The sequence below is a fragment of the Eubalaena glacialis genome, chromosome 11 (genome assembly GCF_028564815.1).
Source record: "Eubalaena glacialis isolate mEubGla1 chromosome 11, mEubGla1.1.hap2.+ XY, whole genome shotgun sequence".
NCBI classification, from domain to species: Eukaryota; Metazoa; Chordata; class Mammalia; order Artiodactyla; family Balaenidae; genus Eubalaena; species Eubalaena glacialis.
In genome coordinates this window covers 16,647,385-16,674,917 of record NC_083726.1, presented here as the reverse complement: position 1 = coordinate 16,674,917, position 27,533 = coordinate 16,647,385, and the positions used below count along the sequence as shown (strand labels likewise).

The 27,533-nt window shown below is 45.7% G+C and overlaps 1 protein-coding gene across 1 annotated transcript in view; it reads right to left on the bottom strand.

Annotated features, from left to right (window-relative positions):
* Positions 1-27,533, bottom strand: part of NUAK1 (NUAK family kinase 1) — a 64,713-nt gene that overhangs the window by 12,049 nt on the left and 25,131 nt on the right. The window contains exons 2-4 of the mRNA XM_061204955.1: positions 22,591-22,711; positions 6,889-7,040; positions 4,228-4,293 (exon numbers count right to left, since the gene is read on the bottom strand). Of these exons, the coding sequence (XP_061060938.1) occupies positions 4,228-4,293; positions 6,889-7,040; positions 22,591-22,711 (339 nt within the window). The remainder of the gene's footprint in view (positions 1-4,227; positions 4,294-6,888; positions 7,041-22,590; positions 22,712-27,533) is intronic.

The window sequence follows — 27,533 nt, the reverse complement described above, 5'->3', positions numbered from 1 at the left end:
AGCTAAAATAACACCTGTCATTCCCCATCCTCATCCTGCATGGATTTTCATCACCACCAGAGAATTACACTACGTATTTGTTTATTGCTTGTGTCCCCAACTGGAATTCTAAGTCCATTAGGACAGGTACCTTACCTTCCTCATTCACCTCTGTATCCTTCTCATGGCTCATTATTACTGCTGGCTTAACAACAGCTGGATTCTGAGCTCCAAGAAGACAAGGACTTGGCCATCTGGTTCACTATTAAATTCCCAGCATCCAGCACCATGCCAGGTATACCGTAGGAACTTAGTAAATATTTGTGGTCAAATAAATAGTGCTCATGGGAGGTATTCAATTTGCTGAACGGATAAGCGCAGGAATGGAAGAGTGAATGCAGGCATTCATGGATATGTATGTATACACACACATACACATAAGTGGACAAATGAACAAACAAATGAATGGATTCATTAATGCATGAATGCAGCAGCCTCACATTCATATAATCAAAGCCCAGAGGCCCGTACCCTGAGCTGCCCTTCTTGGTCTTGTTAAGCCTCGGGGTTTCCATCTTGACTTAGCCCTGGCCATTCAAAGCTGCTCTTCTTATCCACAGCAGCAGGCATTTCCATTGTCATTAGGGGCAACGCGCCATTTCCCCTATGTCCCTCCACTCTGAGCCCTGGGAGCTCACCAAATTCCCAGCCCTCTTTGTGGAGGTCTGCTGACCCTGGTGCCTGGCCCTCTTCTCATTGTCAGGCACTTTTACAGGAGCTGTCTATGGGAATTGTCAGCATTCCATTCTCCCAGAGAGTGGGATGTGAATCTGGCCCGTTTTTTATTAATTGCAAATTAATGCTGTGCTGGGTGTCTATTTTGGTAGACATGTTTCTCCGCAAAGTACGGAATGCAACCCAAAGAAGCACATTGCTCTCATTCTTTCTGCCGACCGACTGTGTGAATATTTTTAGAAGCCACACCCTCGCGCAGTGGCCAGAAAAATAATTCCCAGCGCCAGATGTGCTCTTTGCAAATCAACATCAGGCAGGGCAGGGGAGAGGAACAAGAGTCATGGCTCACACCAAAACTGCAGCGACAAGTTTCAACCAGGAGCATTTTTATAGGCTTTCTGGGCAAAAGCCCTCCACCCTCGAAATACGTAACATGGACCCACATTCTGAGAAGCACCTCACTGCTCATGCTCTGCTGGTTGGTAACAGACCTTCAGGGTCAGTGGTCCCCCGGTGCAGACACTGATGACATGGACTCTCTTGGACATGGAGGCCGGCTTGTGGCCATGTGTCTGCCTGCCTTTGCTACGAGTGCCCTTTCTAAATATGTTTCCAGCAAAATGCTGAGTCAGGAAGAGCCGAGCATATGCAGCCGGAAGACAGACCAACAGCAGCTGAAACACATTTTCAAAAACCCTGGAAGTGGGTGTGAGATGATATAAAGAGAATCTGCCTGGAAGTCAAACATGTGAGTTCTAATCCTGGCTGTCATCCCTTCACTCCAAAATCGAACAGCTTAGAGTACCGACTTACCGCGTGTGACAAGCATTGTGCCGCATTCCAAGGAAACAAAGACACAATGAGGTACTGATTCATTGTGTACGACCTTGGGCAGGCACATCACTTAGACTTTCTGGGCCATAATCATTAAAACAAGGGGTTGGAAAATGACCCTCAAGGTTCTTTCAAGCTCTAGGATTCTCAGATCCTCGTAGGATTCCTTGAACAAGCAGAAGGAAGGAACAGCGTCAGAGAAAGGGAAGGTTTGGGTGGATGGGTGTGTGTGTGTGTGTTTTACCTTGGTAAACGCCAGGAGTAGACATTCTTAAGGATTAAGAATCCTAAGGAAAAAGGACCAAAACCTTACTTTTTATAATGTTCTATGTACCTGTTATTTCCCTACCTAATGGTTAGGGACCCTGGGATGAAGGACTTGGTCCTGGGAGCTGGGAGGCCCCACATCACTGCCCTTTTGCTTTATGCAAATGAGCCATTCTCCCAGGCTCCTGCCCATTGTTCCCGGCACAATTGCTTTCAGAATGGTGACCATTCTTCTCCTCCATTGGGGAATTCTATGACTCTGTAGGAAGCTATGTGCCTTATCACTTCTGGGACTACATCATGGGACCATGAGGTCAAGCTGTACCACAGAACCCGATCCCCAAGCGAGAGGCTCACATTCCAGGCCTTGTAAAGACCACATTTCGTTTTGAGAGTTCGGGGGCAGGTGGCAGGAAGAATCTGCAGAGAAAGTTACCAGGGTGGATGATACAAACCCTCAGAATGTGTCCCTCAGACCAGAACCCAATTCTCTAGCCGTGGCCTGACCACCGCGCCCCGGCACCTTCAGAGAGCTCACTTACTGTTCAATTCCCTCCCCAACGGCCAGCCTTGTCAGCTGGGGCCTTGGATATTAATAGGTAAGTGCTAAGTGCTTTGACCACATATTGTCTAAAATCCTTACGTTTGTCACTGACTGTCCAGGACTGGGCACAGGGCCTGACACATAGTAACGACTCAGCAAATACTCATTTTAAAATGAACAGATAAACAACAATCCCCAAAGAAAGGGGCTGGCATCCTTACTAGACAGATGAGGAAACTGAGGCTTAGATATGTGAATAATTAATCTGAAACACTGCCATTAGTAAGGGGCAGGGTTGCACTTCAAACCCAGGCCATGCAACTCCAAAGCCACTGCTCCTAACCTTGACTCACTGCACAGTGCTCAGATAAAGCTAAAGGCAGAGCATCTTGTTCAGTCCACAAAACAAGCCCATGGGCATTACCCTCTCCCCATTTTATGGCTGAGGAAACAGGGTTAAGTGGCTCTCCCAATGTCAAACCAGCTAGTAAACCACACAGGATGGAATTTTCTAACTCTGCAGCCACTGCTCCTTCTGGAATAATCCAACCACTTTGCCAGAAACGGAGACACCCTGAGATTTCACTTCCTGTTCCTAGAAAGACTAATTTGACCAACTGTTTCCTCCTTACTCTGTGGGCTACAGAGAAATATGTGATCACGGTCAACCACTCACAAAAAACAAGAGGTCACCCGGATGTGGCTTCCAGGGGCCTCTCAAAGGACAATGGTGACTAATGGTTGCCACCATGATCTGCAACCAGTATCCAAATACCAAAGCAACTCCATCCGTCCCAGCAAGGAAACAGTCTCCCTGTGATGCACTCCCTCAACTGAGAACAACAACAACAAAAAAAGGGGATGATGCAAGGTCACTCCCATGCTTGGTCCAGGGGCCAGGGATGAGGCACTAACGTCACCAGCGGCCAATGAGAGGGACCCCTGGTGCTGGGAGTACTAAGGCCATTTCATAATGAAACCCATGCGACAAGCTCCAGTTTATTTTGAAACCGTATTTGCTTACTTTGCAGCCATGATCAAAAGGCCATTCGGAGTGCTCTGCAGGAGGCACTTGAACCCTGTCGGCCAGGAGAGCTTTCTCTAGCTCCGTCAGCAGCCCGCAATAATACTCCCCGTGAGAGTCAGCCCCATCACTTGCTGGCATGTTCTTTCCCAAAAGCCACCACCGCCACCATTTCAGTCGGCTTCCCAGTTCCACAGCTGGGGGGGTGAGGCGGGGGTGGGGAGGAGTTGGAAGGGAGAAGTAGGAGACAGGGGGTGGAAGTGACAGAGAAGTGGCAGGGACAGATAATAAATTGCGGGCCTGTGGGCAAATTCCAGCAGAATGGTTCAAACTTGGGCTCAGTGGGTCAGAGAGACATGGGTTCAAACCCCAGCTCCACTACCTACCACTGTGTTATCTCAGGAAAGTTACTTAATGTCTCTGTGCCTCAGTTTCCCTATCTGTGAAATGATGTAAATAACAGTATCTATCTCATGATTGCTGTGAAGATTGAATTTAAGTGATACCAGGCAAGGATGCTATGAAATACAAATGCACTAGGTTATTGTTGTAAGTATTTTGATGGTGCTAATTACAGACTATGAGCTTCCCGAGGACAAGGACTGTATTCTAGTCAACTTTTAGGACAATGTCTGGCATGTAGTTGGAGATCGATAAATGCTTGTTGAATGAATTCAACCGTTGGAACTGAACTGAGGGCTCAAACCCACTGATTCTCCCCACCCGCCTGCCGGGGAGGAAGGGGCCGCCTTATTCGTAGGCTGCAGCTTGGAGCAGAGTTTAAGCCTTCAGCCAGCTGTAATCCCCAGGTCTGGCGTATCAATCAATGAGGCAAGAGCTTTACCTTAATATTACAGTTGTCATCGAGCAGTATATTTTCCAGCTTCAAGTCCCGGTGGACCACACCATTCTGAAATGAGAAGACAGGCAGGGAATTGAATGGGAGCAGTTGGGATGAGAGAGAAAGTGGGAGAGGGGGAGGAAGGAGGAGAGTGAGCAAAGGGAAATCTTTGACAGATTAAAGAAATGCGCCAGCGCCGGTGGTCTTCGCCCCCATCCTTCAGGGCCTCTCTCACTGTCATGAAGCTCCCCGCCAGCGACCAGCACAGCACCAGCGACAGGAGAGCATTAGTCACTTGCTGTGTGGTTAAGGGAAAAATGACAGGAATCCATTCTCCCCCAGAGCCTGTAAAACAGCGGGGGGATTCTTTGTCGGAATGTAATTCCACTGTGTGAAAGCCATATAGTCCCAGGCAGTGGCAAACATTGTCTGTCTGTGATGCGATTCCCAGGGAAGCAGCAGATTTCTCTCCTGGGGACTCGGAATGTGGGGCTCACAGACCTTGCTTGTCTGTCTGTCTACCTGTCTCCCCAGTGCCTGGCTCAGTCTGTTCTGACCCAGGAAACCATGCAGATCTGTCCTGAGGATAACAGAAGCATTCCCAAGGGTTATTTCCTAAGCAGCTGGGAGGGAAGGTTCCTCTCTGCTGGGCAGGACTCAGTGTGGAGTGAAGGGTGAAGGTGGGAGAGGCCACTGAGACCAAAGCAAGCCGCCGCCATACTGCGGGACCTTTCCATTCAAGCAAATGCTGGCAGAGCTGGCAGATGAGCCCAGTGACAAGCAGCCAGCCAGCTGAATGGTGAAAAGAAGTCCTTAACCAATAGGCTGTTGGTCTATACAGCAGTAACAACTGTCCTGCTCAATTCTTTTTAAAACCCAATGATCTTTTAAGGGGATGGGTGAGCAGGGGAAGAGGAACTGAAAGAACCAGCTATTAGAGCTGGGAGGACATTTTTAACATCATTCAGCATAAAGGACCTTGGCAATTGAAGCTACCCTTTCAGGAAAACCAGCTGGCTAGGAATTCTTTGTCTTTCATTCAGGATTTCTTTAGTTCAGAATCTGCATGTTCACAGCTGGTACTTTATTGCTTATTTTCCTTTCTATTTGACAGTTCCTAGTATCTCTAAAAACACTGACTGGAGAGGTGAAAACATGTATTTCTACCACTGTTTCTAACCCAAACCTTCAGGGATTCAGAAATGCACAAACCAGGGCTCCTGGAGGAAAGATACGGAATGCAAGGTAGCTGATTTTGTTTAATTTTAAATATTGGGAGTAGTTTGGTTTACACTGTTGCATTCCCAGTTTTCATAAGATGGAATGAGCCTACTAAAGCCCCATTCATACAAAATCCAAGTTTCACACACTTCAAATAATGAAAACAGGATCTGTGGTGCTTTATGATGATGTCTGATGATAAAATACAAAACACTATACGACCTGAATCATCAGTGCCTTTCGAGTCAGCAGAGAGAAGTCAAATAATGTCCACATGGGTTAAGGGTTTTAGATTGTAAGTAATTAGAAGATAATCATTCCAGAGTCGTTCTCAATTAACCAGAATATTTAACAAACCAGAAGGCCCCGTGTTGCAATCATTCAAATGAAGAAGCTGACTCTGTTGCGGATGGCATGTTGGATTCAAGTCACTACTGTCCTCAAAGTGAAGGACTGTTCCAGGTGTGACAGTTCTGGGGGTAAGTATGAATGGGATGGAAATCAGGACTAAAATGATAAATAATAATTGGTTGAAGTATGGCTTGGAACTATCTGTGTACTTCATTCCCTTCTCCAGAGACCAAGGGTAGCTAAACTGGCTGGATTAAGAGCACATCCCATTAGTTGTGTTGCAATAAAATTGTACATGTGTGTATGTAACCTCTGTGGATATAACCCATGCAAGGAAAAGAAACCAGGGCATAGAAAGGTTCAGAACCTATGGCCCGCTAATTGCACTTCTGGAATTTCTCTTTAGTAAATTATTCAAATGAGAGAGAAAAGGTTAATGTATAAAGATGTCAATCGCTATTTCTAATAACCAGAAATTAGAACCAGCCTAAGTGTCCAACAATCACAATAATTCCAGAGACTTTTTAGTAACATAGGAAAATGTTTAGATTAAAATCCTAAGTGAAAAAGCAAGACAGAAATGTAAAAATAAATGCAATGTGTACCACATTGATTGCATGTGGATTGCATCCTGGAAGGGAGAAAGGTCACTGGTGTAAAACTGGCGAAATCCGAGTAAAATCTGGAGTTTTGTTAATAGCAATAAACGAATGTGGGTGTCTCCATTTTAGCAAGTGTACTACAGTCCTGTAAGATGTTAGCATTAGGGTAAACTGAGTGAGAGGTACATGGGAACTCTCTGTACTATCTCGGAAACTCTGCTGTAAATCTAAAACGATTCAAAATTAAAAATTTAAATGAAAAATAAATGTGAGGAGTAGGGGGAAGAAGATTGGAAAACAACAAACAAAAATGTCAATAGCGGGTTATCCCTGGATTCTGGGATTCTGGGTGATGGTGATTTTCTTCTTTCTAGTTTATGAATTCTCCATACATACTACTATGAACAGATGTCACCTTCATAATATGAACAGAATCACGTGGTGCCATGAAAACCGTCTGTGACCAAAGCTGTGGTGGGGCCGGCCGTACCTTGTGACAATAGTGCACGGCGGAGACGATCTGCCGGAAGAAGTGTCTGGTCTCCCTCTCGCTAAGGCGCCGCCGCTCGCTGATGTAGTCGTACAGCTCCCCTTTGCTGGCGTACTCCATGATGATCACAATCTTATCTTTGTTCTCGAACACTGCGGGGGGAACGGCGATACACAAACACCCTGTTCAACTGACAAGCTCACTAATGACTACAGACCGTGCGAGAGGGGACAACAGAGATGTCGCTGGACAAACAAATCAGTCCACAGCGTCACGAGGAGATGGGCAAGTTTCCCAGCCAGGTGGGCAATGACATCATCGCTGCTGTTACTGGACTTGCGTCTGTTATATTACGGGGAATGTGCCTCTCTCTTCTGAGGACCCCACTACTCCCTTAACCAGGTTCATTTCTCGCAAGACCCTCCCACCAGAACTGCCTCCCTGTAGATGGGGAACAACAAACACGACTACCATTTATTAACCATTTGATATGGACCAGCTACCCAGACCCCAAAACGGGTGGCGAAACTTGTCGTCTCTTTGCTCAAAACCTTCCAGACTTTCCATCTCACTCAAAATAAAACCCAAAGTCCCACATGTGGCCACCAGGTCCTACAGGTCCTATGGACCCCTTTTAGCCCTATTACATATCTAGTCTGTGCATTTATTCTGTCTACCTCACTAGAATCTAAATGAGGGTTGGTTTATTTCATTCACTGATGTATCCCCAGCACTCAATGCCTTTTGGCAAAGGGGCTCAATTAATATTTATTAAATGAGGAAATTCAAGACTTCATAAATGCATTCTGGATCATTATACTAAATAACTACACGGCACTAAATGTTTCTGTCTCCCCAGACCTGATATTCTCTAGCAGTAATGCTCAAAGTCTGCTCGACTGAGTCCTAGGTGCTCCAGGCAGATGCCCATGGGGGTAGGTCAGGGGAGATCATGAAGGACAGGCTCTAGGTCCTCAGCTCCACCTCAGCCAAAGCCACTCCACTGCTATCTGCTTTATAGTTGGGGCTGTCACATAACACGTCCTTTGAGCAAAGACAAAATAATAATTGTGTTGAAATCCATCCTTCCAAGGGATGTGGTATAAAAACATTGGTAGGGTACCCAAGACCCTCCTTCCCTGAAGGACCCCTGCCTACCTCCCTCCATCTCGTCGGCTTCTACCACTGCCTGTCAGGCCCCCTATGTCCACCGATGCCAGACTGTTCACTGTTTCTCCCAATCACACACAAACACACTGCTGTTTCCCACCTCCATGCTCTGCCCTCTGCCTTTACTCCCACCTGTCTTACCTGCCAGGGACACTCCAATTCATCAGTCAAGGATGAACTCAAATCTGATGCCCATGTTGCCTCCCTTCTACCTCTCATAATGGATACTTGCAACACAGCACTTTCGAACTGTGTGGATATATTTGCTGATTTACATATTTATTTCCTCTGCCGGGACTGTGAGCCTGGACTTGGAGAGGTAAAAACTGTAGTTTTGGAATCAGACACTCCTAAGTAGATTCCTAGACCTCCCTCTTACTTGCTGTGTGACTCCGGGGGAGTTGCTTACCCTCTCTGTGCCTCACACTTTCGTCAATGGTAAAATGTGAATAATATCAGTAAGTACTTCCTAGAATTGTTGGGAGGATTTATTGATATCAGGTATGTTAAATGCTTACAACAAGGCTTGTACTTAGGGCATACACTCAATAATGTTAGTTCTTATTGTTGGCATCACTACTATGGGACCCCAGGGCCTAGCACTGAGCCAGACACACTCGATGAACTGGAACGTGCTCCCAGCCTGGGTCCCCTGTCCTCCCATACCTTGTCACTGGCTGCTAGAAGCTCAGGCTCCTCCAGTTCCTTTTTGGCTCCTTCAAGTCCCGCCAAACCTCTCTGATAAAACGAAGGGAGAAGGAGGAGGGCAGGGAGGAGGAGGAGAGGGAACAGCCAGATAAAAATTGGCAGCTCCTGCATCTGCTGGCCTCGGTGTACCCTGCAGCTTTGGCTCTTGCCAGGGATTTCAGCCTGTTGTGCGCTTTTCATTAACAATAAACTTTGGAAACTGGAAAAGCTGCCTCAAGATGCACGGCTCAGCCTCTAAAAATGATAGAGTGATAGGCCCTGGAGAGGGCAGCGGGTTTTCTAATTTTAAAAACCAGTGGGGGCAGGGAGGAGGAGGAAGAGGGAAAGTACTTTGACGGGGAAATAAACAAGGAGCCTCACACCCCCAAAGAGTCTGATGCATCCTTGAAGGAGGTCAAAGCCACTGGCCCCTTCAGTGACCATCAGAAGGTGTGGGTCACTGGCTGCACGCAGACAAAAGGACTGTTTCAGTGACCAGATGTATCCCTTTCCAACCGGCTAACTTGGTATCAAGGAGATGTAAACACAATTCAGTTCGACACAGTTCAATATGTCAAATATTTTACTAAACAGCCTCCATCAGTAAGTCCTGCTGGTCCTACCTCTAAAACAGAGCCTGACCCTGTCCACCTGTCTCACGTCCCCGGCCACCCCCTTCTGAATGATCTCCCCTCTGTTCACTCTTGCCTCTTTGCTGACCGCATTTGGAGAGGGGGCTGGGGAACAGTTCCCAATGCATGTTTCATGGAACACCAGTCCCACAAGACATTCTGGAGGAAAAGAAGGGTTCCATGGTAAAACATAGGTAAAATATTTGGAAAATGCTAATACTTGATCACCCCTTGGAGAACCTAGTTTCTTTAACTCTGAGTTTCGCAGGGCGATTTGGCCACTGCAGTACTCCTACTGAACTAACTGGGAGCCAGTTTGGGAAACAATGGATGAACGAGGCGATAGCCTCACTGTTGCTGGTAGGACTGGTGGGCAGCCGGGCAAGAGAACTGTCCACGGGGCCAGGCCTGGCTCTGAGATCCCACCCCCAGTCCTCCAGCAGGAAGCAGCTGGAGTCAGGGTCAAGGCCCTGATTGCAACCCTAAATTAGCTAAATGCAAACAACATTTCTAGACTTGGGGCATCAGTGATTCATCCAGGAGGCCATGTGGTATAATACATGAAGCTTCCTGAGCCCTTCCTAATAACAGCAGCATTTACTGAAGGCCTACTATGTGCAGGCACTGTACCCATGGCATTCTGCATGAATTATTTCATATGGCTTTGGTCCTATGAGTATCTCTGTTCTACAGATGAGAAAGCCCGGGTACAGCAAGGTTAATAACTGCCATGGCCACAAAGCAAGCTCGAGGCCTGGGCCCACGGTCTGATGGCACCCTCCACCCTCTTAGCCCCTATACTGCTATCCATATACATCAACCCCTCTGAAGCTCAGTCTCTTCATCAGTCAAATGAGGCTAACAACTTCCTCACATGGTAATGGGGGGATTCAGTGAGCTCATGGGCCTAGCACCCTAAGCACGGTGCCCTGGCCACTGCTCAATCAATGGGAGTTATTCTCATAATTACTTCATCCGCCTCTTAGGCAGCTCTGGCAAACAAAACCCTAAGACTTTCCTCTCCCGGCCGGCATCACTCTTTAAAGCATGCTGTGGCTCCGCAGAATCACAGGATTTTCGAGCAGGAAGAACCTTAGAGATCAACTATTATTTTTCCAGAATAGCCCAGGATTTATAAGGTATAACAGCAAGGCCTTGGGAATTCGTCCTGAAGAATGACCGGCTTCCGCACCCCCGGCCCACAACTCCTTGCCCGCGGTGAGGTCCCTATCCGCCAGGTGACAGGAACACTCAGCCATTCTTCTGGCAAAAAGGGCTGCTTCCCTTGGGCACTTTTACAACTGGTTATTTATAAGCCCAGAAATCTTGTCTGTGTTTTTGTTATTAGTCACTAAGCAAAAGCTTATTTTCCACCAGTTGGGAAGGGTTTCCTTTCTGAAAAATGAAAGCCTGTGTCTCTTGGCCAGACAGTTCTACCCAGAAGCCGGGTGGCTCCAGAATGGTAGGGAAAACTATGGCCCTTGACATGCCAAGCCTACCAGGAAAATTAAACCCCTGAATAGAAACTGAGCTCAACTTGAGTCAGCCCACAGCGCAGGGGCCAGGTCCATGTGGTGCAGACCCAGGTTTTTAGTAGAGCCACAAAAACTTTACAAAGCACCCATGACGTGCATGGCACTGGGGATACTGGAAGAAATCTTTACCAGGATGAGAAGGGGAGGAAAGGTCAGCCCAGCAGAAGGAACAACATGAGTGAAGCGGGGGACAGGAGCGCCGTAAGCAGGACCACCAGAGCGGGCAGGTGCCAGGGACTAAGACAAGAGAAGGAAGCAACAGACTGTGAACGAACCACAGAGGCCTTGAATGCCCACGAGGAGCTTGACAGACACGCGACCAAACGTCGCCAAGAACAATAAACAGATGGAACGAGGGACAGGGTAGCATCCAGGATCCTGGACCCATGAAAGAGTGCAGGGCTCGCATCACCCCAAGAGCCTCCCCAGACAGTGATCTCTCCTCTCCTAGAAGGCTGATTCATAATCACCGTCGTTAACACTTACTGAGCAATTATTGCATGCCATGGATTGTCACATCCAATACTAACAATCCTATGAGACATTAACATCATCCCTACTTCATAAATAGAGGACCAGCGCTCAGATCTAGAAACAATGTGGCCAGCGCCCCGCACGTCCTCTTCGGTCACTAACCATCTCCCCAAGGATACGTATATAAGCCAATATCATAGATTAGTTTTGGATTTTGAGTTTTCTAAAAATGGAATCATGCAGCATACAGTATATTCTTTTGCGTCTGGCTTCATTCGTTCAACATTATATTTGTAAGAATAATCCATGCCGTTCCATGTAGTCAAAGATCGTCCATCCTCGTTTCTGTAGAGTAGTCCCATTTGTGAGTGTGGCATGCTTACTTATCCATTCTATTGGTGAGAGACATTTGGGTTGTTTCCAGGTGAGGGTCATGACGAATCGTGCTGCTATGAACATTCTTGTGTGTGTCTTTTGATGCTCCTCTGTATGCATGTCTGTTGGGCAGATAACCAGTAAGGATCTGATCCCAAATGTGGGTGATTTGAAAGCTTACGTTCTTGCCATGACTCCCCACCACTTTCCTCCATCACAGGTTTACTCTCCTTGCCTAATACTCAGTAAAGATTCTCCTTCATTAAAGAGAACCAACTTCACTCCCTTTTCTGACAATGCTTGTTTATCAGCCTATCTGAAGCATTTATCTGAACATTTTGCTATGTGTTAAAGGAGATACAAATGTAGCATAGGACGGTTTTTGTTCTCAAGGAGTTGCTCTCTAGTTGTATAAAACTAGTACTTATAAAATAAATCAAATGCTAACCTGTGGGATACAGACTTTAAGTCCCCAGATGAGCAGCGAGAACGATGGGTGAGGCAGCCTGAGTGGGCCTGAGGAGATTCCTGGAGAAAACAGGCGTGGAACTGAACCATCAAAAACACCTTGGGTTCTGTTTGCACAAGCTGGTTTTACCATTGTCTCGGCATATCCTAAACTATCCAGACTCTCTCCTTTTTCTTCTACTGTTCCGCAGAAGGGCCTTCTTCCCGGATACCAACTTGAATTATTCTTCTTGTTTTCCGTTTATTTTCCATTTCAAGGGAGAGTGGGAATTGGCTGCTATAGTAACAGCTACTTCTCCCAATTAATTCTGAATTTCATCAGATGTTCAGTTTGACAGTCCAGTTCTGCCTTCTGATTGTCTGGCTTTCACAACCACGCTAATTACCCAACTCCTAACCATTCCCTCCCTTGGGGTTAATAACACAACTTGTATAACTTGAGAAAATGCATACGATAAAAACAGTGGCCTGGCCTGGGAGAGACGCCGATGAGTGAGGAGATCTTGGGATTTCAACCATCCACTGGTCATTGAGAGCCAAATACGAGGCCATTTAGGAAGAAAATGGGCTTGGGGAGGGAGAGGGTGAGAATCAATTAACAGGACGTTCCATGAGAAGCAGGTTATAAAAAATGGAGGCTCTCTTTCTGCTTAACATGTAACCTCAAGAGAGGAAGACTCGTCTGTTGGTTTTAAGTGAAAGGCCAAGAGCCTAGAATGGACCAGTCAGAATTCTCTTCATGCCTTTGCCTTCCATCGACCCCATCTCCTAAATCAGGTCCAGGATGCTGCCATTCGCTCCATGGCAGGGCCTCCTCACATTAGCAGCATTTTTATTACTTTCCTAAACCCTCAGATAGAAGTACCATTCCACTCCTCAGGGTGCTCTTTTATTAAAGTTCAGGAGGATCCTCCCAGAAAGTCATTTTCTTTTTCATTTCATAAATGGAGTGATCTTTCCTTGGCAAGAATTGTCTGCAGCCTAATTGGGTCACTTAGTCAATACAAGATTCATACTTTAAGAGTTCCCTCCCCAGAACTAAATTTCAGACACCTCATGGGCTCAGAGCTTCATAAAATGGTCCTCTAACCCCTTAAGTCTGAACGCCCAGGGCAGTGAGAGTGAGAAAATTAACCTAGACTGGCAGCTCTCCCATCATCAGTGAGTTGGTCAGAGTTGACTCAATGTGTTTCCTGGTTTGGACAATGAAAGGCTCTTTAGTTCACTCATTGTCTTTTCTTAAACCAAAACTCTTTCTGGATGTCGGTTGGCATGCCCAAGGAGAACCAGAGTCAAGCAGGCCACCCACCGCCAGCAGTGGACTCCACAGAAGGCAGACAAAATGAAAGAAAGTGTATAAGCTACCCCAGGAAGAGCAGATGTAAAAGGCTGGCCAAGTACCATTTATTAGTGCTATTTGGGGAGACCAATAGCAAATACTAGGAGGGCAGGGGACATGACCAGGATAGAGGGGCTGTGTGGGAGAAGGAATCAGGGCACCATGTAGGACCAACCATTGGACTCCACCCTCCTCCACAGTGAACTTCTGGAAAAAAACATGCTCCCCCAATTTGCAAAGTGAAGGGATAGAAATCCCACCCTCTGTGAAAACAGCCTTAGTCTCCCTCTCCTGAAAATCCCCACAGGTGGCTTTGTTATATGGTTTCATCCCATCCTTATCACTTAGGGTGGAAAAGACAAACTTGTGGTCATCACACCTCTGGTTCTAGCCACTGCTTGACCATATGAGATATGGCTCAGGACTATCTTGTCAACCCTAAATTCTAGTCTGCTTCGTTGGGCAACAGAGTGCAGAGCTTAAGAGCTTGACTCCCGAAGCCAGGCTACCTGGGTGCAAATCCAGGTCCTGCCATTTACCCATCTGAGTGACCTTGGCAAGTTACTTAACCTTTCTGTTGCCTCAGTTTCTTCATCTGTTAAAATGAAGCTTCTACCCTCATTGTGAGGATTACCCCAGCACGCAGCAGTAAGCAGACATGTAAGTGTCAGCTGTTATTATTAGGCAGCAAATCTTAGTTTAAGAAAGAAGAACAAACGAAGACATGCCTGGATCAAATCCAGGATTATTATGGATCTGCATTGGCAGAATCCACACTTGAGATTGCATTTGTGCCCTTGAGGGATGGGAGAGGGGTAGGAGAACAGAGGAAAGAGTGAACTAACACTCAAAGACATCAAAGGACTCCGCAAGCCTGGTTCTCTTAACTGCGGTCCATTCTTCAGTCCCCAGTGGTGTTCCAAAGCACAGATGTCAATCTTGGAGCCGTACCTACCAGATGAACCCACTGTCAGAAGTCACTAGAGGGGGCGGAGCACAAATTCCCAAATCAAAAAAACCTCAAACTCTGCAAGCTAGAAGTTATAGATCATCTACTCCAATCCCCCTTTCAATATCCAAATCTCCTCTGTAGGGTATGGTCATTCTAGAGACCCCCCCTTCTACACTCCATGAGCCTTCCTAATTTGCAGCCTCGGCAAATTAACAGAGCCATCCCAGTTCATTTCAAAAGATCCTAAGTTACATGGCAATACAGTTCCTTTTTTTTTTTTTTTTTCTTTAAAAATTAGCTTCAAGTACAAGTGGTGTTATTTGAGGCACTAGAAAATATTGAATTCCAGGAAACCCAAGAGGGTGAGGCAGGACAGCCAGGGAGTAGCATTCGTGTTGGGTTGTTTTATTTCTAATCTCCAGCCTCTAGAAAAATGACTTGGGTGTAATCAAATGAAAACAATGAAAATAATACACTTGAAGGTCAAATAGCTAACTTCATAGGAAACTCATTAGAAACGTGACTGGACAGATTCACAGCCCAAGAGCTTGTTTGTCTGATTATAAGTGAAGAAAACTCTCTGGAGCTGTGTGATTAACAGGCGGTGGGTCCTTCATTTGGATGCAGTCTGAAGAGACTTCATGTGGAACTTGTGAATCTGACAGCAGAGGGAGTGTGTTAAAATGCTCAGCAATTCGCCATGGGTTCAGAAGAGTAAACACAAGCATAATACACCACTTTGCCAAGTTCAACAAACTGTTTCATGGGGCTCTGAGTCCCTGATGAGGGCAGCAACCAAATGGCTGAGGAAGGAAACCCAAGCCCAAAGGTATCGCCCACGGCTCACTGGTGACAGCTGCCAGACACGTGTTCTGCTCTGGAATCCACTGATGACAAATGATCGGACCAAGACAAGTTTCTAGAGCAGGGCTCACTTCCTCCTGGTTGGAGGATCAAGCCCATCTTTCTCAGACTGGCCAATTAAATTGAAATCCCTAGGGGTGAGGCCCAGGCATCAGCATTTCTTCTTGCAAACGCCCCGTGAGATTCTAATGTGCATCCAGAGTTCAGAATCACTGAAATGGACAATCTGGCCTCAACCTTCTCTGCTACCACCTCCCAATAGAAGTTTCTATTCCAGCCAGAAAGGACCTCTCAGATCTCTAACTAACATCACATCAAGAATGATCAGTATGGTTTATTGAGCATGTACCTGGGACCATGCTTAGCCATTTTATTCATTATCTTAATTAATCCTCACAATCTTATCTATAAAGTAGCTAGCTATTGACTCCATTTTATAGCTAAGGGAACCAAGCCTCAGAGAGGTTAAGTCACTACCCCAAGGTCACATAGTAGCAATTGGCAAAGCAACTGATTCATTCAAATCTAAGCCCATTTGGACAATGCATACATATTCACCCTGCTAGACCAGTACCTGGAATATAGGTGCTCAATACATCTTTGTAAAATGAATGACTGAATGAATGAATGATTAAGTAAGCAAATGAATAAGAACACGGGGTAGTATTAGTGACCCACAGACCTTGTTAGATCAAATCAGCTGTCCCTTGGCTTCGAAAGAGCCTAAATCAGGATTTGCCTGCTGCCTGAAAACCCTGGATTAAGTCACTTGAGCCAGAGAAGAAAAATGTTAACCACTTCCATTGTAGGTATTTCCAAATCACTGATGCTCACAATGAAGCCCTGCTTTAGTTTCTAACCTACTGAGCAGGGGTTTTTCTAATATGGTGCTTCTCAAACTTGAGTGCATCAGAGTCACCTGGAGGGCTGGTTATTACACAGAACATCAGGTCCACTTGCAGGGTTTCTGATTCAGTGGGTCTGGGATGGGGCCCAGGAGATGCTGACGCTGCTGGTCCTGGGTCACCCTCTGAGAATCGCGCTCAAGTGTATTACTCGGCAGTTTATCGGGATCCTGCCATCCTCAAGGGGTTCTCTTCCAGGGGCAGCAAAAGTTTCTCACTCCAGGACCTCTGCTGGGTTCTGTGGAAACATCTTGCACTGGCCCCATTGCCTCTGGCCACAAGTTGCAAGGGAGGAGAAGGCAGGAATACCCGTCATCAGAGCCTGGATTTTTAAAGCAGTGATTTTCACCAAGAGGCAAGAACTAGATCCCCTTCCAGAAAGATCTATCGGAATCTCATTAAGGCACAGGTAGCTTAAAAAAGCATATTGTAGTGTATACTTCTAAGAAGCTGGGAGGAGCTTTTAACTGATAGTAAACTCATCCAAAATGTCTCCACAGTAGGAGTTCGGAGAATTTAGTAGAATGTAGACTCTTTTACGTCTTCTCATGGGCAGCAGGTTTAAGGCTCATGGAGCCAGGGCATGAAACTCACATGATTATTAAAAGAAACACATTTGCTTGTTACTGTGTTTTTGAAGTTTGAGAGACTCTCGCAAAGGCAAGAGATCACAGCTGACAAATGCCAAACAGCCATCCTACTTTGCCCCAGAAAGCCAGGCTCACCCTTACCTAAGACAGGGGATGTGATGAAAGGGCTGGCCAGTCCGGCATATCACAATGCAAAAAAGGACCGAGAGAGAGATGTAATCTTGCAGGGCCAAGAATAGAGATTTCCAGGAACAAAAAAACCAAGAGCATAAAAGTGAAGGCACCGGCCCAGTCTCCCCCACTCCCCACCTTTTTGCTTTTACATGCTGGACAGTGCTGTTTCCCTGAAGTGTTGTGCAGCAAGATGCTGGTTCGTGGTTTTGCAGATTGAGTCTCCTGGGCTTCCAAAGGGGAAATGGGGGTGAGACAATGTGCCTTTGATGTTTGAACTTGGGTCCTGAAATCAGAACCCCAGGCAAAAACCGTTTTTATCTCTTCCATCCTAGGCAACCAAGTTGAAAGCTCCGGGGCACTTCCTTTTCAGCTGTTCTTTCCTTATTGTCAATTACCTCCCTGCTGAGAGAATGGAATTCCTTTGACTGAAAACAGGGGTCCATCCCAAGATGGTGCCAGAGATTTCTTTCTTCCTTTTCTCTCTCAATTAGGTTACCCTTAGCATCACATGGCTAGAAGGTGTATGTCTATCCTCTTTTATTTACTTAGCATTAGAAGCCAGTTATGGTTTGTGTGTTTACACAGAGTTGACAAATTTGAGGGCCAATCACCTTCACCTACGTGTCAATAGGAGAGTAACCCCAGGATCTGGTTTGAGAAAGAAACATTTATAAGGAATTATTTTTGAGATTTGGTGAACAGCAGCACTGATTCAGTGAAGCTGCAGATTTTATGAGCCTGCAGGTACTGTGAATAATATACAAATAACTCGTATGTCCATGAACTGCAGCTTAGAAAACACTTGACCTATGAATTTACTGGACTGGGGACCCAAGCTTCTTCCTGAGATGTATGCAGAAATATTCTCTAAAATACCCACCAAGCTGGGATTTAATACTCTCACATATTTAAGACAGTAACCTCTATGAAGGCCAGGAATTATCTGTATCACAGGGTTTAGGACAAGGCTTGCCCCCAATTAGGGGTCGCTGCAGACCACCAAATACCTGGTTGGTATCAGCAGCACAAGCTTCAGAGTGTCGCTAAGTTCAACTCTCAGATTTACCAGTTACTAGTAGTTGGTATAACCTTGGAAAATGCACTTAGCCACCAAGCTGAATTTTCCTTACCATAAAATAGGGATCTTAACAATTCATCTTTCATGGATATAAGGATTAAATGAGATCATACACACACATATCCTATCCTAGCACAGGGTAAACACTCAATAACTCCAAGCTATTATTAGTATTATTTTCAAGTGTTAATTTTAAAATGTTACTTCCCTCCTCAAAACCAGTGGCATCCCCCTACTCCTGGTGTAAAAAATCCATACTCTTTCCTTTAGCCAATGTGGTCAAAATCTGGCCCTCTCCAATTTCCTCTCTCCTGCCACCCTATTCAGTCCCTCAGTCTCAGAGGCCTTCTGTCACTTCTCACAACACAAGCTGCTTCCCTCCTCTGAGCATCTGCACATACTGTTCCCTCTGCCTGGAATGCCCAGGTCTTCGAAGGGCTCACTTCTCATTCTATTCAGGTCTCAGCTCAAAAGTCACTTATCTGTTCGCTTGTCTATTCACTAAATTTCAGCTCCATAGCCCAGAGCCTGTCTTGTTCACCTTTGCATTCCTAGTACCTAGAACAGGGCCTGGCACATAGTAGGCACTTAGTTTTTTTAATGAATGAATTATTCCTCTGGAACTAGTTATTTCAATATCACCTGATTGTACAGTCCAAAATGGTGCATTCCCCACATGAAACCCCAAAGGTCCTAAACATACAGGGTTAGGTGCATCATTGCTTTGTCATGTTGCTGCTATTATTGTTACTGCTACTGCTGCTTTTGCTAGGATGTGTGTGTGTGTGTGTGTGTGTGTGTGTGTGTGTGTGTGTGTTTTAAATCACAAAGGTCCTTGTTGAAGAAGAAATTGTAAAGTTCACTTAGCTAATGTCCAAACAGCCAATTAGATGCCTGGGCACTGATTTTTCACTCAGAAAATTAACACATCTCTGCACTCAGCTAAGGCTCCTGATTGGCCCATCAAACGACCAATCAGCTTCCAGGGAGAAGGTTCGCCTTTCACTTTGTGAGCTACAGAGGGACCAGGGTATTAACTCACAGACTCAGTTCTCACCACCATTGCTACCTCTGCACTGCCCCTGCCACACCCCAGGGTTGAAAAGGAGGGAAAAGGCCAGGCTGAGGGGGATGCCTGGGGCACAGTGGTGGGCTGCAGAGCCAGCAAAACAAGACACAAGGTCAGAAATACAGGGCTGAGGCCTGGCAGAGGGAAAAAACAAGTGGGGTAAGAAGACCTGTGTGCCAGGGCCACCAACTAGCCAGCATACCCAGTATTATAAGCTGAATATTCCTGGTCCCACTGCAAAAAAAAAAACAAAAAACAAACAAAAAACCCTATGCTGAAGTCCTAACACCTAGTTCCTCAGAATGCAATCCTATTTGGAGATAGTTTTTAAAGACGTAATCAAGTTAAAATGAGGTCATTAGGGTGGGCCCTAAGCCAAAATGATTAGTGTCCTTCTAAGAAGGAAAAATTCAGACACAGACACATACAGATGTGAAGACACAGGGAGAAGATGGCAATCTACAAGCCAAGGAGAGAGGCCTTAGAAGAAACCAACTCTACTGACACCTTAGTCTTGGACTTTCAAGCCTCCAAATCCAAGAAAAAATAAATTTCTATTGTTTAAGCCACCCAGTCTGTGGTAGCAGCCCTAGCAAACAAACACACCCAGGGAGTCATGAACCTTCCAAAGCCTCAGTTTCCACAACTACGATGCTGTCCAATATGGCAGCCACTAGCCGAATGTGGCCATTGAGCCACTTGAAATGTGGCTAAAGTGTCTGAGGAGCTGAATTTTTATTTCAATTAATTTTAATATCCATCTGTAGCTAGTGGCTTAGACAACATAGTTACATACTTAATTTCAGAGGATTTACAGACCCCCTGTAGCTCATTCATGAAATACCCTGTCAATGGACCCCAGGTTAAGAACTACTTAGGATGATTATGGGGTCTTCATAACAATGACCTTTTTGAGCTTACCAGTATATGTACCATCTCATTTAATCCTACTGACAAACCCTAGGAGGGGGTAGAATTGTAATCCCCATTTTATAGGTGCAGTCATTGAGGCACTGAAAGGCCCACCATCCTGCTCAAAGTCTCATGTCTGGTGTGAGAACTCAAGCTCTTCCCTGACTCCCTAAAACCAGTTCTAAGGGTTCTATGAATTGAAGCCCAAGCTCTCACCTGAGGCCTTGGTGAAAGTTATTTCTAGTCACCCAAAGAACTTTAATTCATGCTGATACCCATCTTTAAAGTTACAGGCAAGGGCTTCTCTTCTTGAAGCCTCCAGCAGGGGCTGGACTAAGGCCTTGACCTTGATAATAAGATGTTCTTCCATTGAGGTTCATCTCTGGCCTTCCCTTGGAAGGGGGACAGACTCCTGTTCCCCATTCAGCCTGAAGGATTCCCAAGGTCAAGGAGGGCATGATGCTAGTAAAGAAGTAGGCTTCTTGATGCCAGACTTCTGTGACCACAGACCATCTCCCAAATAAAGAACTGGAAACTTCATGCTGGATTAAAACTCTGCTTCCTGGTAAAGAAGCCTCCAGCTCTAGGCTAAGAAATCTCACAGAACTGCACACAGAGCACGTGACCCACACTGGTCCACACCATGCATGATGGTCTTCAGGTTTCCATGGCAACCGGGCCACACAGAGCAAAAACACTCCACATTTAACAAAATTCACTCTCATCCTGCATTTTGTATCTCAACTCACTTCTCACTTCTGGAAATTCCCCTCAATTACCAGGCATATTCAGATTTGTTTTATCAGCCTGGAATTCTACTTTTGTCAATTCTTCCTCCAAAAATCTCCTTCAAGGCCCAGCTTGGATGCCATATATTTCCATGAAAACTTCTAAGCTTGGGCCTCCTTGGTCCCAGAATATATTGTTTACATATCTACGGCAGGTCCTGGGCAGGGCCTGGGACTCTGCATTTCTAACAATCCCAATTTATGGTGATGCTGCTGGTCCAGGGACTGCAGTTTGAGACTCACTGCAAGAGATGTTTGTGGAATGAATAAGTGACTGAATAAATGCAAATTTCCCTTAAAAATCCTATCTCCAAGGGTCCCAAAAATGAGCTTTAGAAAAATCAAGATAAAAGATATTACCAGCATTTACTTCTACATGAGGAGCAAAAATAGAAATAGCAGGGGGAAAAAAGCATACCAAAAACCAGCAGGGAACCAGAAGAAGGAAAACTGAAATATCAGAAAAACTTTAGGGTCACCATCTGGTTTCCTCTTAGCCCTCACTGTATAAGTTATGATGAACAGACCAGAAATTAAAAATAGGTTTATTTTTCTGACTCAACCATCTATTAAAAAATATTCTACAGAAATGTTTTGACTCAGTAAATCCAAGACTAGGAATTTTTCATACGAAAATAATCAGAAATGAATGTAAACATGATGTACAAGGAGAGTCTTTAAAGCCCTGTTTATAATAACCAGAAATTTAAAACAATTTATATATTTGACAAAAGAAAATAGATCCAATAAATTATGGTATGTCCATAAATGGAACACTATAAAGCCTTTTAAAATGTCCTTATAGTGGAATATTTATTGATATAGGAAGAGATGCATGGTATAAAAAATGAAAAAAAATCAAGCTAAAACCCAGTATAAACAGTATGATCTAACTCTGGATAAAAACCACATACAGATATAGAAAAGTAGATTAGAAATATAAATATGTATAAAGAGCCATTTATCAAACTGAGAGAACAGAAATTATTTTTAAAATTTTAACAGTTGTATTTCAATCATTTCTGCAATAAATACATGTTGCTTGTGTAATTTTTTAAAGGCTATTTTTTTAAATGATAGACTGGGAAGTTTATACTCTCCATTTCTTCCCACGAGGAACTAAAGAGTTGAAGCATGAGCACCTTTATAAGCTTTTCCCCTCCCTGTCCTTCTACAAACACCAACAACTTGAACTGCATTTGCAAAGAATCTGTCACACCAACAGATCCCTCTTCTTTCTTGGCATTTCTTGGACCTGCTGGAAGTTAATTCCTAACTCAGAAAGGCTAACTTTGAATAACTCATGACACCACCCCTGAAGCATCAGCTTTGGGGAATGACATTTACAATAGATCCACCGTTACTTGGCCACCCAGAAAACTGCCATTTTCCAGAAACCATGGCTGCCTCACATACTGGTTTTCAATAAGGTGGGTTGCTTAGCAACCACCAAGAAACTGGGAAGACAGAAGAAGGCACCAGCCAGAGCTATTTTATGACCAAAGTGCGCTGTGCTACATGTGTCTGGTTGCACTCAAGGTAACCAAATAAGAGATAACACCCGGCTATTTTTGCATCATGAGCAAAAATACTTGGCTCCTGCCCAGAAGGGCAATTACCTAAAAATCTTGGCAGGCCCCATGGTATGAGAAATGGTAACTGATACGGGGGTGAAAAAAAAATCACTGACCTTCATAAATACTGATGATATGAGGATGGTTGAGGGATGACATGATCTCAATCTCTCGTCTGATGTGAACCATGTCTTGTTCATCCTTAATTTTGTCCTTACGAATGGATTTTATAGCAACCTATAAAGTCAGGAAATGAAATGTTACTCAGAGAACTAAACAGATGCAAATCAGCCATTGGGAGAGTTTGGAAAATAAATACAGATGTTACTTGTTGGCAGAACCGACAATAACCAAAACAAAGCTTCGAAATACCCCCGTCACATCTTTCAGTTATAGCAAAAACACCCTTCTCCAGACAACAGAAAACATCAGGTTTTAACAGCCTGGGTTTGGGATGGTGGCTTTTTTTTCTTTTTTTTTCCCACAAAGCAGAGGGCTGCTTCACGCGGCCAGATTCATTTACTCTAGGAATCCTGATCCTTTGAAAAAAGAAAAAAGGAGAGCTTGGTTTACAGGGTGTCGATGACTAAACATGGAGAGGTGAAATTAGCATCACTCAGCCCCACCATGCAGCTGCCGCAGTGATGGATAGAAAAGGCTTTATTGCGTGGCCTGTCTCAAGGCCAGTTCTGCTCAAACCTTGGGTTTTAAGACTCCAGCTTATGCTATGCTGATGCAATTGCTCAGAAGCCAAATCCTTCCTACATCCTTCCTCTCACTAAGGCACCTTTGATAGCAAGTGATACGACCAAAAGGCCCTGCTTGAGAAAAATCAGAGTAAAACCAAGGAAGTTAAGCTAGACTCCCTGCCCAGCCCCAGTTGATTCCAAAAGCTCCGTGCCAATGTTGTCTGCAAATCCAAACTGCAGAGAGTTGCCAGGGCCAAGGCGCAGAGCAATTACTCAAAAGAAACACATAAATAAAAAGACATTAAAGGACAATGGGAATCTAATAAGGAAGAAATATGTTTGCCAATGAATTCATCTCTGCTCATAAACAAGTTGGTTGGTAATTTAATCCGCCTTGGCTCTAAGGGGGGCAAAAACTACGATGGCGGAGGGGGTTATCCATGGGTAACAAGGAAACCTGCCAATCGATTTGCTGCCAGCTCTGAAAGCCTGCTTAGTTCCCTCCAAACTGGTCCTCTTGTGACCTCAACCCTCACCTTAGCAACCTTTCCTGAAGGAAAGGATGAAGGAAGTAAAACCACCCCTCGGATTGCAAAGGCACGAAGCGCTCTGGAGGAAGAAGTCCTTGTTAGCAGCAGCCCAGGGCCACACCTTGCCTATCGCAGGGTCAAGCATGGGCGGCTGCAGCAGGAATGCACTCACACCTGTGAGCATCTGCAGTTTCCGACTGGGCACCAGATCCCCGTGCAGCGCTATACATGGAAATGTTTCTAAAATACAACCAGTCCGTCTGTGACGCCACAAGACTTAGGAAGCTCTTATTATTCTTGATTTTGCTCTTTGCTGGTTAAATCAACTAGCAGGTCCCCGGATTTCTCCTTTGCAGACCTTTCCCCAGCTGTCATTAAATCAGTATTGGTGTCATTACCTGACCCTACACTAGTGGGGATCCTGTTCACTGCTTTCTCTACAGCGCTTAAAACCATGCCTGGTGCGTGGCAGGCCTGAGAAAACACTGAGTGTGGGCAGGGAGGCAGGTACATAGAGAGGGAAGGGGGAAGGAGGGAAGAAGGGCAGGGGGGCAGGGGTTGATGTTATTAGGTGGATGAGAGGCCAGACCAGGGAAGTGATGGTAGAATTGGAGCAAAAACGGAGGGACCACTCCAGTCAAACAGCACCACCAAGACAGGCACGTCAAGAAGATGACTTAGGATTTCTTTGGCATCCTACTTAACGTGGGCAATCGAGGAATGGGGAAAGCAAACAGGAAACACAGGACGCCCTGCTGTAAACCCAGGGGCAGGTAGCACCCTCCCTAGAGTGTGGGTGGACCACGTGGCTGGAGACAAGGAGGCTACACAGAGATGAATGAGCTTCCAGCTTCAAGGCCCCCTTTCACCAGGGTGCCAGGCCCCCCAGCTCCCCCAGGCCCTCACGACAGCCCCATTCAGGATGCAGCAAGAAATGCCTGCCTTTGCTTACGTCAAATGTAAAGACATGACTTGAAGGCTTTATTTTATCTGAGCAGGGCCTGCGATCCTGGGCGCTTGCTCTGGAGGACCGTGGAGGATGTGGGTGGCTCTTGGACCAACTCCTACATTCCTCCAGGAACTAAAGATGGGCCGAGTGGTGAAACTACCCCTTTGATTATACAGCAGGCTGAACTTGGCCTTGGGGAGGCCCTATTGTCAAATGACAATAGAAATAAATTCTTTCACCATCCAATGTCAGGGGAGGGTAGTGACATTCTGGGGGGTGAGAAAATAAGTGGACTTGTCAATCCCCCCAACCATGGAGCGAGAGGCCAACGGTCCCACGGTGTATTTGCCAGAGGGATGTTTCCAGCCCAGTGTGAAAAGGAAAGTGCCCACATTCTAATCACACCCCACTCGGCACTGAGGAAACTAAAAGGGCTCCATAAATGTTAATAGCCATGGTGGTTGTCCCTCCACAAAAGCTTCCCTCTTCCGACAATGAATCTTCTATTGAAAGTGTAAAAGAGGGCTCATTCTGCCCCCTATTTCAAAGGCCTGGTGGGAGACAAATGCTAGAAATCACTTAGAACTGTGCAACTGTCAAGGCCAGAGGGAAGACATTCAGTTCAACTCCCAAGAGCGGGAGATGACTCACCCAAGGTCATAGATCCAATGAATGGCTAACCACGAAAGCAATAAGGATAGAAATAATAGCGGCATTCACGACACACTTAATATATGGTACAGGCACTGTGATAAGTGCTTTACACACCGCGGATCTTTACATCCTTATCATTCAAGCTTCAGCTCCACGGTCTCTTAGGGAGGCCTTCCCTGACCCCTCTACCTGATAAGGACACTCCTGGCCTTATACTCTCCCTATACCTTTCCCACACCATCTGAAATTATCCTGCTTCTTCGTTTGCTGCGTATTCAGCCTGAGGCCAAATCCAGTTCCCAGGATGTTTCCATAGGACCCAGATAGCTAAAAATGGTTGTCACATTTTTGAAGAGTTGTTTAAAAAGGAGAACGAGATCTATAAATGCAGCTCCTGTAATGTAATGCAGTGCCTCCTTTGTGAAGTTGAAGGATAAACTGAGCCAGCACACGGTGAGGCAGCATGGCATGATGGTTAAGGACATGGCCTTGAGTCCAGGCTAAAACCACTCACCAGCTGTGTGACCTTGAGCAGGTTGCAAAACCTCTCTGTGCTCCAGTTTCCTCATCTGTCAAGCAGGAAAATATAGGACCTGCCTCACAGGTCCCTATGAGGATTAAATGGCTTAGAACATGCCTGGCCCAGGATAAGGGCTTAATAAATGGCAGCCATATTTAACCCAGAGAGAATACCCCAAAAATAGGGCCTTCCTTCCTTTTCTCCAACCCGAGAACAAACTTGAATTCCTCCTGCTTCCTCGTGGGGCAGCAAGTGAAGGTCTAGGGAATGGAGACCACATTTGTTCCCAAAGTGCAAAAAGGGCAAGAGAATCTCTCTCCTGGGTCTTTAAATTGTACCCTCATCAGAAATGTCTGGAAGCTCAGAGCGGCTGAGCCCACATGAGCATCCGCGGCTCCTGAGTCTGAGACCAGACAGGAGGACGAACAACTGGAACCCGAAAAGCAACCTCAGGACCATTTCCCCTTTCTCCTTCCAATAGTTGCGAGGTGAACAGGGGAATCAAATGTTCCCACTTAGAGACAAAAGTCTGACTCACGGTATCCAGTTCAGCCTTTCTGGATTTTGACTGTTCACTGACTTAATCCTTTTGAGCGCCCACCTGGTACCAAGCACAGTGCTGAGATACCAGGATGCAACATGATTCTGCCCCAGCCCTCAAGGGGGGGGTTGGGGAACAAGGGGACAAGGGCAATAAGCAAAAATCACACAATAATTACGTAATTACCCTCGTGGCCAAAGGCTACCAAAGAGATACACAGAGATGCCCGATATTATGGAGCAAACCTCCCCCCCAGTTTTCCTCAATCCTCACCCATATCTACAAAGAAAGACAGAGGTAAGGAAAGGGCCCAGCAGGAAGAGATTACCAAATGTCTGAAATCATACACCCTCCAAAAAAAGAGTCGTTTGTTCCTGCAGGAGTTGGAGAGATTTCACTCTGCCTTCAAAATGACTGAAGCTGGGAACTCAGGTGTTTAAGCCCGACGCACAGCCCAGCCCCTTTCCTAAGTGTTCCCAAGTCTAGACATCACCGTGTGCCTTATAAATGAGGCCACCCTATCGTTTAATGATTAAACCTTATGGCTGTGGACCTGCAAATTCTGCCCTGCGGTGCCTGACTGTTTAAGAGGCAAACAGCCCAGCCAATGCTGATCCCTTGTTAAATATAATAGCCTTCTCTTCTGCAGTGGTCGTTTTTCCTTTTTTGAATAATCACCCAAAACTACCTGCTGTGCAGCCTGCTGGGCTTCCTTTTCCACAGTGGCCGTTGTGAATGTTAAGAGCTCGGGGATCTAGGCAGGGCTATGGGGAGCAGAGCAGTATGATGAAAGCTCAGGCTTTTGCTGGCTGGATGACCTCAGGCAAACCTGAACCTCACAGGTCTCAGTTTCCTCATCTGTAAAATGGGGTCAGCAAGTCCTAACTCTTGGGGCTGTTGTAAGGAGGAGAAGTAAGTACAGTGCCTGGCCCTCAGGTGTTCACTGAATGGCAGTGACTATAACGAGGCCTGTCAGAACGACACAGTGATACAGGGTCTTGGGCCACATTTAAAGGGGTGACAAGCCCACAGCACATCATCACACGGGCCTCTCCCCTCCCCATTCCTCCCACACACATCCTCCCCTTCCCCACATTTGTACTGAGGCAAGAACAGGTTAAAATTAATATCCAGCCTGCATGCCTACACAGAGCAGGGCAGCCAGCCATCTTCCTG